We start from the raw sequence: 12162 nt of genomic DNA on the forward strand, positions 1-12162 counted from the left end.
TAATGCCACTTAGATGCATCTTATTTCTATAAGATTATTAAACCAGCTGGAATTACTTTCTCTGTCAAGATATCCCTGCTTTGTCTTACATCATTTCATGCAGGAGAATTTGCCAAAATCTTAAAAAGGTCAACTACTGCTTTAATGATTTCTGTGCAAAAGCTACTCATTTATGCATCGGGCATCTCCTCATTTTATAAATAGGAGACAAATATTTCTCTGACATGAAGTGATTCACCATGTTTTATCATTTAATAGCACTGATATCCTTAGATCTCTGAATGGAAATGAAAGTGGACCATATACCTGTATCTGATGTATGGAAGTTTAAACCTGTAGGGCCACACTACTTTCAGCACTATGCTTAAAACAGAGCATTCAATGGAGCATCGGTCAGAATTGCCCCAATTTAATACCCCCAGTTAGTCCCAAAAATTGAAATAGATCAACTTCCATGACAGATATTTAATTTCATTTAAAACTGTATACTGACTGAATGGAAACAGATTTAATTACAATTAGTAATCTTTTTACTACTGTTCTGAAGTAGATATGTTGCAGTGTGTTAGAATCTTTCCAGCAATCAAATAACTATTCAATACTTCATGTAAACATACAAATGCAATTTTCCAGTCAGATTCTTCATGTTATGCTAATGCTCTATTTCATTGTACGAAAGAATACCAAAGCACTGAACAAAAACAATTGGACTGTCAAGATATTCTTTTACTTGGCTAATGCAACAATTTGTTTACCACAGACTCCACTAAACCATCCAATCCTCTGAAGAAATTTTCTGCACAACACTATCTAGTCCACAAAACTGACAAATATCCAAAATACTTACCAGCATTCTGTGTTCTGTAGTTTAGACTATTTCTTAGCTTCACATTTTTAAGATTTTTGTATTTCAGAACACTACTGTGATCCACACGGTATTGCAATTATCAGCATTTGGGCTCTGAGTAACTAAATAAATATGGAATTTAGAATTCCAAAGCTGACTACAGAAGATTCAAATTCATATCTCTGGATCAACAACCCAGATTTCTCACTGCAGATCTAGTAACTTAACCAACTGCTGCAAGATTTGATTTGACTATCTATTCACATATCAGCGCATAACACTTCACACTTTCCTCTAAATTGAACATGCTCTGATTAGTGCATCACAAATGTAAGAGTTAAAAATGGTTTGGAATGCTTTTCCATGTTGCTTCATAAGCACAAGTTGTTGCGTACAGTTTTCAGATCTCTCAAGAATCTGAAGAAATCCATATGTCTGCATTTCTATCTATCCTTCTATAGCTTCACAAAGTTCCGCCTTGAAGATTTTGAAGTCTTTTTAATTGTTTCTGCATTGAAAGTGAAGAAATCTTTGTATTTCAAGGGTTTACAAAATGAAGAATTGATTTATTCACTTCCCTGTTCTGGTTGGCTTCCTTTTATATATACTCCCAATTCTTTCTTTATCTGTGGCCAAAAATGCATATTTTCAAACTGCATTTTTGTTGCCAGTGATCCAGACACATTGCTGTTTACTATCAGTCAATCAACTGCATGCCTCCTTCACAATTTTGCTTTTAAACCATTATATATTTCTTTTCAACCTATCCACCCTTAGCTATGTCCATATTTAGCAAATCTGCTTCACATCCACATCAATCCTACCCAAAGAAATTCAAAACTCAAATTTGTAAATGGATTAGGAATGTTGCAAAGCTTCTCATATCTTTTAATGTTAATGGGATTCCTGCTGGTCAGAGACATGATTTCTCCAAAATGGCTCAAGACAAATTATGCTATACACAATAACATTTCTTTCACTTGCTTTTCGATTTAGCTTCTTCTTTACCCTTTGGCTTATCTTCCATCTTCTTGTTAATTTAAAGTACTTCAGCACTACCCAATTCCTCCTTACACAACTCTTACTTGGTGTACTATCCACTCCTAATCCTAAATGCTGACATTATATTGTTGGTGAGTCTAGTGAGTATGCCGGGCATCACTGTGCTTAAACTCAGTGTTTCTTTAATTAATCATGAAGCCTTTCTCTCTGTACTTTTTCCTTCAGTTTCTCCGAAGAATGTCAACTCAGGCCATGGTATGATTCTGTGCAATTTCAACTAAATGGCCATCATTTCTGTATAAACCTTTACAGCAAGTGATAATGGGAAATTCAAATAGAAAATATTACTAAAAAGCCCACTAGTGCACAGGCAGACTTACAGTATGGCCAGTTGGAGAGTGATTAGGCACAAGAACAGTGATCTATACTCCCAAAGAGCTAAAGAAAAGCTGCTGCAATGCAGATTGAATGCAGGTAGACAGCCTGTTTCCTAATGACTGGCATGAATAAGAGAATTGTATAATCAAGCAGCCTGGAGACAAGCCATTCAGCCTAACCAGTGGGCAGCCCTTAAGGCATTAGCCCTTAACACCCAGAACCTGGTCCATAGCACTCCGTGTCTAAGCAAATCAAGTGTTCATTGAGGCCACAGGAGGTGCAGAGAAGTGAGAGAGATCAGCTGGTTGACTAGTGTCTCAACAAGAACCTTGTACTTGTTGGCAAGTTCAAGGAATTGACTGTGGACATTAGGAAGGGGAAGTCATCATTAAGGGTTCAGTGATGGAAAGGGTGTCACTATCTTAAATGATCTCTCCAGAGCCCAATACACTGATACAATTATGAAGGTGGCATGCCAGCAGCTATACTTCATTATGAGTCTGAGGAAATTTTGTATGTCACTAAAGACTTTATCAAGTTTCTACGGATATACAGTGGAGAGCCTTCTGACTGGCTGCCTCAACACCAGCTGTAGAGGCTCCAATATGCAGAATCAAAAGAGGCTGCACACAGCTGTAGACTCAGTCATCTCAACTCTCTCCACATCTTCAAAAGGCAGCGCCTGGAAAAGGTGGCACCTACCCTGGACATACCTGCCTCTTGGTACAGGAGTCTGAAGATCCACACTCAAACGTTTTAGGAACAGCTTCCTCCCCTCCACCAATGTATTACTGAATGGTCCATGAACACTACCTTGCTATTCCTTTTTCAGACTTTTTTTTTGATAACTTAAGAGTAATTTTTGTTTTCCACTGTACTTCTGCTGCAAATTAACAAATTCACGACATATAAGCTACAAGAAAATTGATTCCGAAAGAAAAATTATGTCAGTGACCCAACTCCAACTACTCTCTCAGGCATTGCTTTCCAGGTCAAGCCAAGTTAAGTCAAGTCACTTTTTATTGTCATTTTGACCAAAACTGCTGGTACAGTACACAGTTAAAATGAGACGACGTTTTTCAGGACCATGGTGCTACATGAAACAAAACAAAAAGCTACACTGGACTACGTAAAACAACACAGAAACTACACTAGGCTACAGACCTACCAAGGACTGCGTAAAGTGCACAAAACAGTGCAGGCATTACAATAATTAATAAACAAGACAATAGGCACAGTAGAGGGCAGTAGGTTGGTGTCAGTCCAGGCTCTGGGTATTGAGGAGTCTGATGGCTTGGGGGAAGAAACTGTTACAAAGTCTGGTTGTGACAGCCCAAATGCTTCAGTGCCTTTTTCCAGATGGCAGGAGGGAGAAGAGTTTGTATGAGGGGTGTGTGGGGTCCTTCATAATGCTGTTTGCTTTACGGATGCAGCATGTGGTGTCAATGTCTGTAATGGCGGGAAGAGAGACCCCGATGATCTTCTCAGCTGACCTCACTATCCGCTGCAGGGTCTTGCGATCCGAGATGTGGAATTTCCAAACCAGGCAGTGATGCAGCTGCTCAGGATGCTCTCAACAGAACCTCTATAGAATGTGGTGAGGATGGGAGGTGCGAGATGGACTTTTCTCAGCCTTCGCAGAAAGTAGACGCTGCTGGGCTTTCTTTGCTATGGAGCTGGTGTTGAGGGACCAGGTGAGATTCTCTGCCAGGTGAACACCAAGAAACCTGGTGTTCTTAACGATCTCTACGGAGGAGTCGTTGATGTTCAGCAGAGAGTGGTCACTCTGTGTCCTCCTGAAGTCAACAACCATTTCTTTTGTTTTGTTCACATTCAGAGACAGGTTGTTGGCTCTGCACCGGTCTGTTAGCCGCTGCACCTCCTCTCTGTATGCTGACTCATGGTTCTTGCTGATGAGACCCACCACGGTCGTGTCATCGGCGAACTTGATGATGTGGTTGGAGCTGTGTGTTGCAGCACAGCCGTGGGTCAGCAGAGTGAACAGCAGTGGACTGAGCACGCAGCCCTGGGGGGGCCAGTGCTCAGTGTGATGGTGTTGGAGATTTATCAAGCTTTGGGTGTAGGTCCCTCTCATATTCTCTCTGAATCTCTTTCCCTCTTTAACATAACACCAACATCCACTAGTTCTATTTACATCTCATGGTGAAAATGTTTCCTGCAGTCTACCCTATTTATACTTCCAAAGTTTTATATATCTCAATCGTGCCCTCCCCCAAACCTCTCCAGGCTCTCCTCATAACTGAAATGCTCCATCCCAAGCAACATTCTGGTAAATTTCTACTGAATCATCTCCAGTGCTACTAAATTTCTTCTTATCCCATGGAGGCCAGAACTGGGTGAAGTACTCCAGTTGAGGTCAGAGCAAGGTTTTCTCATTTGAAGCATAACTTCTGTATGCAATGCTCCAAGTAATGAAGACGAGTACCCCATGGCTTCCTAACCACATAACCTATACACATTGCTACCATTAAGGATCTATGGACTTCTACTCTGAGGTCCAATACTTCTCAAGACCCCACTACTCAGGTCAGTACCAAGTCTAAGTAAGAGCAATCCAGGTAGTTTCACTCTAATGAAGAGCATTGGGGTAGATGTTCCTTAAAGGTGGACTGCTACGAAGGCCATTCTTCTCCTATTGCGGAACACAACAGGTTTCTGTATTCACTCACCTTTATTTCCCTCCTCCTACCATTACTACCTGCAACTACACCATTTTCTCCTACCTGGCTTATCGCCACCCCCCACTAAAGCTGCTAAGCACCAAGAAGCATTCACTAGATTTTGCAAGAAGATAAATGAATATACAATCAGTGGTCATTCCATTAGGTACAGGAGTTGAATCCGGTGTGATCTTCTACTGCTGTAGCCCATCCACTTTAAGGTTCTAATCAGCCAATCATGTGATGGGAAGTTAATACATAAAAGCCTCCAGACATGGTCAAGAGGTTCAGTTGTTGATCAGACCAAGCATCAGAAAAGGGAAGAAACATGATCTAAGTGATTGACCGTGGAATGATTGTTGATGCCAGGCGGGATGGCTTGAGGATCTCAGAAACTGCTGAACTCCTGGGATTTTCGCACACTATAGTCTGTAGAGCTTACAGAGAACAGTGCAAAAAATAAAAACACATCCAGTGAATGACTGTTCCGCAGGCGAAAACGCCTTGTTAACGTGACAGGTCAGAGGAAAGTGGCCAGACTGGCTCAAGCTGACAGGAAGGCAACAGTAACTCAAACAACCATGTGTTACAACAGTGGTGTAAGAAGCATCTCTGAATACACATGTCAAACCTTGAAGTGAATAGGCTACAGCAGCAGAAGACCACACCGGGTTCAACTTCTGCACCTAACAAAGTGACCACCAAGTATAAATCCTGACTTCCGGCCAAGATGGTGTCTGTGTACAACGATCCTTTGGTCGACATCTCCTGGACAGATCATGAAACCATATATTTCACTTCTTTTATGCCTTTTACATTTGTTTTCATTTTGGATGTGATTCTGGAACCATTGGAGCCTATGATTTGCTGTTTGGAGATCATTTGGGCATTCCAGCACTCTGCAGTCTTCAAGAGGATTCCAAGAAGAAGAGGCGGTATGCAGGAACCTCATGGTGAGCAGGCTGCAAGTTCATGTTCGACTTCATTTCGCTGATTAAATCTTCCATTATTTGCCAATTAAAGCGACAAGGGAGATTGAAACATCAAGGTGAATGCGGAAGCTTGAAGATCCTTTGGGTATTTCAGTGCTCTGCAGGCTCTGAGAGGATTCTGGCAGAGAGATTCAGTACGTGCAAAATTCATGGCAGGAAGGCTGCAGGACGAGATGCAAACCATTGTTAAGACTCCATTTTGCTGAGTAAAGCTTCCATTGTTTGCTGATTAAAACGACGAGGGAGATTGAAGCATCAAGCCAAGCATGGGTGGTGAACACCAGCTGGCTTGTCTTTCGATTGCCCTGTACCAGACAGGGAAAGGTCTGCCGCTGGACCTGGAGAGTGTTCCCCAAGTTATCTGTGTTTTGAATGTAGACTTGGACTATAGACTTTTCTTTTCAGTCTCATAGCTTTTTATATTCTGTGTTTTTTTGCCCGATCTTTCTTGTTTTTCTTTGTGTAGGAAGAGGGATTAAGGGGTCGATGTGCCTCATCCATTTTCGTTAGTTTCAAGTGCGGGGAGGGGGATTTTGGGGGTTGATGATCACGCTGCCCTCCTTTTCTTTTTTGATTTCATGGTTATGCAAAGAAGAAGAATTTCAAGAATTTCAATCTTACGGACAGGATCTTGGCCCAAAATGTTAAGTTTATTCCCTTCCATAGACGCTGCTTGACTTGCTGAATTTCTCCAACTCAAGATATGTGTGTATTGCTCAACATTTCCACCATCTGCAGAACCTCTTGTGTTACAGACACTTGCCTTTCCCTTATAACTTATTTTTCATTGCAAAGATTGAGTTTGAGGTAAATATGGAGAATCTTTCTAGTAATTCATTTTATAGGAGCAACATAATGAATTACCTTGTTTTTTAAGATCTTCAATCTGCTCCTCTTTGAGATCCAACTGCTCAGTTAGTCTTGACGCAGAATCCAAAGCCTCATTCGCTTCCTTTAAGTGCTCCTGCAGGAGGAAAGCAATAAGCAATTAAACTTCCTCATGCTTTAATTAACCTGGAGAACAAAACATTTGATAATATCAGACTAAGAATCTGAATTAATATCACCAGCATATGTCATGAAATTTGGAAACTTTACAGGAGCAGTACAATGCAATACATGATAAATAGAGGGAAAAAACTGAATTACAGTAAGTATATATATGTCTATTAAATAGTTGAGTTAAAATAAGTAATGCAAAAAAAACTCAGAAAACAAAAAGTGGTGGGGTAGTTTTCATGGGTTCAACGTCCATTTAGAAATTGAATGGCAATGGGGAAGAAGCTGTTCCTGAATCGCTGAGTGACTGCCTTCAGACTCCTGTACCTCCTTCCTGACAGTAGCAGTGAGAAGAGGGCTTATCCTGGGTGGTGGTAGTCCTTAATGATGGAGTCCACCTTCCTAAGGCACCGCTACTTGAAGATGTCTTGGATACTACAAAGGCTAGTACCCAAGATGAAGCTAATTTTACAAGTTTCTGCAACTTCGATCTTGTGCAGTAGCCCTCCATACCAGACAGTGATGTAGCCACTCAGAATGCTTTCCACGGTACATTTGTGGAAGTTTGAGTGTTCAATTTGATAAACCAAATCTCCTCAAATTCTTAATGAAATATAGCTGCTGACTTGCCTTCTTTATAGCTGCTTTAATAAGATGGGTCCTGGTTAGGTCCTCAGAGATAATGACACCCAGGCTCTTAAAATTGCTCACTCTCCACTTCTAATCCCTGTATGAGGATTGCTATGTGTTCCCTCGTCTTACTCTTCCTGAAGTCCACAATCAGCTCTTTGTTCTTATTGACACTGAGTGCAAGGTTGTTGCAGCGACAGCACTCAACTAACTGGCATACGTTGTTCCTGTACACCCTTTCGTCATCATCTGAAATTCTGCCAACAATGGTTGTATCATCAGCAAATTAATAGATGGTATTTGAGCTGAGCCTAGCCACACAGTCATGGGTGTAGAGAGAGTAGAGCAGTGGGCTAAGCACACATCCCTATGGTGTGCCAGTATTGATTGCCAGCAACATGGAAAAGTTATTTCTGATCCACACAGATTGTGGTCTGCAGGTTAGGAAACTGAGGATCCAATTGCAGAGGGAGGTACAGAAGCCCAGGTTCTCTACCTTTTCGATCAGGACCGTAGGAACGATGGTGTTAAACACTGAGCTATAGTCAATAAACAGCATCCTGATATAGGTATTTATGTTGTCCAGGTGATCCAAGGCCGCAAGGAGAGCCATTGAGATTGTGTCTGCTGTAGACCTACCGTGGCAATAGGCAAACTGCAGTGGGTCCAAGTCCTTCCTGAGACAGATGTTGATTCTACCCATAACCAACCTATCGAAGCATTTCCTCACCACAGATGTGAGTGCTACTGGATGACAGTCATTAAGGCAGCTCACGCTGCTCTTCTTGGCCACTGATATAATTTGAACCAGGTGGGAACTTCTGACTAGAGCAATGAGAGATTGAAAATGTCTTTGAATAACGCCGCTAGTTGGTTGGCACAGGTTCTCACAGCCTAACAAGGTACTCCATTGGGTCCTGACATCTCCCCCTCTTGAAAGACAAGCCTGGTGTCGGCCTTCGAGACAGATCACAGGGTCATCAGATGCTGCAGGCATCCTCATAACTGTGGTTTTATACTCCAGTGCAGTGATCATGAAATTAGAAAATTGTCATTAAAAAATAATCTAGCTCAGCAACAGCCTCAAGAGAATACTAGCTATTGTACCAAAATTGTGTAGCATGGACACAGGCCATTTGACCAATTTCAATCAATTCTGATTACTGGGCAATTTTCTGTATTAACCCCATCGCCCAGCACCTGCTCCATAGTCTTCTATACTAAGCAATTCCCTTAAATTCTGCCAGCGATCCAGCTTCAACCACTCTTTCAGGCACTTACTTATCTCTGGGTGCAGAAGCTCTCCTCATACCCCTCTAAATCTCTTCCCCCGCATCTCATTAGTAGTCCTAAAATTCAGCACATCACATTTGTCAGGACTAAGTCCCATCTGCCATTTCTCAGCACAGGATGTCCTTAACAAAGCCTTGCTCACTGTCTCCGATTAGTTGCTGCCTTTCTAAATTATCATTAATTCTTCCCGCAGAATTTCCTCGAATATTGTCCCTACCTCTGGTGTTAGTCTCTCAGCTATAGACTTTTCCCTGCTGCATATTTGAAAAGGGGAGAGGGGCAGGTTTGCTGGCATCCAGTTCATTTTTAAGAAGCTGGGCAACAGCAACATTCATTGCCCAACCCTAACTGCTATTGAGAAGGCTGAGGTGAACCATCTTCTTGAACTACCGCAGTCCTTGTGATGAAGGTTGTCCCACAATACTGTTGATGCTGGGCGCAGTGTTCCAGGACTGAGATCAATCTGGTGAATCTATGCTAAACCAAGGCAAGCATAGCTGTGATCTCATCAGAACCTAGTAATCATAAAATAACTTCATTACTTTATAATATAATAACTCAGCATTCTTCCTCCTGCTTTTTTTTTTAAAAAGCTTCATAAATCACACATGAAGATCCTTCCATACACCAACATTTCAGGAGAAAATGAGACTGTTGTTAATAAGGCGTCTGGTGCATTAGTCAGGGGATCAAGTTCAAGAGCCACAAGATGATATTGCAGCTCTATAAAACCATAGCTTGACACCAATTAAAATATTGTCTCTAGTTCTGGTTGCCTCATTATAGGGAAAATGTGGAAACTTTAGAGAGTACAGGGAGATTTACCAGGATGCTGGCTGGTTTGTTGAGCATAACTTATAAGGATAGATTGATTGAGCTAACGCTTTTCTCTTTGGAACAATGGAGGCTGTGAGGTGACTTGGTAGAGGTGTAAAAGATGATAAAAGGCATAGATTGAGTGGACAACTAATAACCTTTTCCCCAGGGCAGAAATGGAGATCAGAGAAAAGTATGGGGGGGGGGGGGGAATGCCAGAGGTAAGTCTGTCTTTTCCGTACAGAGTGGTGGGTGCATGGGACACGCCAGGGATGATGACGGAGACGGATACGTTGGAGACATTTGAGAGGCGCTTTCCTGTAACGCCATAGGATTTAATCTTGTTAAGCAACCTCAAGTGTGGCACCTTATAAAGCGCCTTCTGAAAATCTAAGGAGAGTCAGTGGATGTTATTTACTTGGATTTTCAGAAGGCATTTGATAAGGTGCCACACATGAGCTGCTTAACAAGATAAAATCCTATGGTGTTACAGGAAAGATACTGGCATGGATAGCAGAATGGCTGACAGGCAGAAGACAGCGAGTGGGAATAAAAGGGGCTTTTTCTAGGTATATTTTTCTCTCTCTCTCCTTTTTCTCCCTCTGTCCTTCTCACTATACTCCTTGCCCATCCTCTGGGCTTCCCCCCTCCCCGTTTCTTTCTCCCTACGCTTCCCGTCCCATGATCCTCTCCCTTCTCCAGCCTCATATCCCTTTTGCCAATCAACTTTCCAGCTCTTAGCTCTATTCCTCCCCCTCCGGTCTTCTATCATTTCTGATCTCCACCGCCCCCCCACTTTCAAATCTCTTACAATCTCTTCTTTCAGTTAATCCTGACGAAGGGTCTTGGCCCGAAACGTCGATTGTATCTCTTCCTATAGATGCTACCTGGCCTGCCGCATGCACCAGAAGTTTTTGTGTGTGTTGCTTGAAATTCCAGCATCTGCAGATTTCCTCGTGTTTGCGTTTTTAAATTCACTACTGTGAAGCCTCTTCTGGTGATGCCTACACTGAAGAGATTTAAATCTTCTCTTCGACGGGAGTTTAGTGAAACCATCTCTCTCTGCTCCCCATCTATAATTTCTTCAGCCCTTCAAATTTTCGACCACATTTTGACTCAGACTCGCTATTGGAGCAATATATCCTTCCTTGGAACCTGTCTCCACCGCCAACTTCCTCCAGTTGGCTTTAGGATTCATTTCCGAGCCTCTCAATTTGGACCTTCTGAGGATCCCAGGTACTCACATTTTATTGTCTCTGCCTCCTGTTGCTTCCCCAATCAAGCTCTGAAGGCAACCCTCTCCGCCATGAGGAGGTATTTGGCGTCCCTATCCCAGATCCTTCTACACCTTCGGGACACTTTCTTGGCTGTCTGTAATGGACCTCCCCATTATTTCATCTTCTGTTGGATCCATACCAACAATCGCTGTTTTTTTGACTTTGTCATGTTAGGCAAGGATCGCAAGATCTTACATCTGCAGACCCCAGAGCCTGCTGGCCCTGACGCTAGCAGGCATGAACTTCAGATTGCGGCCCCTGCCACTGATCTCAGCGGCTCCAGCAACCCAGGGCATATTCAAAACCCGGACTCCAGCAACGACCAAGGACACCTTCAAAGTGATTGCGCAACCACCAATTGCAACTCCAGGCCCTGTCTTCACGTGCTGCTATTGTGACTCCCGTCTCCCATTCCCCCACCACCACTCTGCAACCCCGTCTCCCTCACATTCCATCATCTACTCCTGGGTCCTCGGAGGCTCCATCGTCCTCTCACCCCAACCCCCCCCCTCTCCATTGGCACCCACAGCCTCCCCCCTCCCCCCCTCGGATCCCAGCTCTCATCCATGCCGGGTCTTTATCATCCCCTCCGACCTTCAACTGTCTGAGGCAGAGCGCTCTGTCCTCAGTAAGGGCCACACCTTTGCCCACACCTCAGCGAGTTCCGTGTTCACCATGATGCGGAACTCTTCTTCCTCTGGCTCCATCTTCGAGCCTATTTCTTCAGCAAAGACTCTCGCACCACCACCAATGACCCCTTCTCCAGTCTTCAACCCTCCTCCTCTTCATGGACACCCCGCTCTGGTCTTCTGCCTGCTCTGGATCTCTTTATTGCTAACTGCTGACGGGACATCAACTGTCTCGACTTCACCACACCTTGTTCCCATTCCAACCTCACTCCTTCCGAACGTTCTGCTCTCCACTCCCTCCGCACTAATCCTAACCTTACTACAAAACACGCCCGCCGATAAGGGGGGTGCTGTTGTAGTCTGGCGTACTGACCTCTACCTTGCCAAGGCACAGCGACAACTCGCGGATACCTCCTCTATTTACCCCTCGATCATGATCCCACTAAGGAGCACCAGGCCATTGTCTCCCACACCATCACCAACTTTATCCACAGGGGGATCGCCCATCCACTGCTACCAAGCTTATAGTTCCCACACCCCGCACTTCCTGTTTCTACCTCCTACCCAAGATCCACAAACCTGCCTGTCCAGGTAGACCCATTGTCTCAGCTTGCACCT

The 12162-nt window shown here is 43.4% G+C and overlaps 1 protein-coding gene across 3 annotated transcripts in view; it reads right to left on the reverse strand.

The window, feature by feature from the left end:
- trip11 (thyroid hormone receptor interactor 11) overlaps positions 1-12162 on the reverse strand; it is a 134207-nt gene that overhangs the window by 23838 nt on the left and 98207 nt on the right. For all 3 annotated transcript variants that reach the window (XM_072274222.1, XM_072274213.1, XM_072274206.1), the window contains one exon: positions 6765-6864. In XM_072274222.1, the coding sequence (XP_072130323.1) occupies positions 6765-6864 (100 nt within the window). The remainder of the gene's footprint in view (positions 1-6764; positions 6865-12162) is intronic.

Source organism: Mobula birostris, chromosome 1 (genome assembly GCF_030028105.1).
Source record: "Mobula birostris isolate sMobBir1 chromosome 1, sMobBir1.hap1, whole genome shotgun sequence".
In the NCBI taxonomy this organism is placed as follows: Eukaryota; Metazoa; Chordata; class Chondrichthyes; order Myliobatiformes; family Myliobatidae; genus Mobula; species Mobula birostris.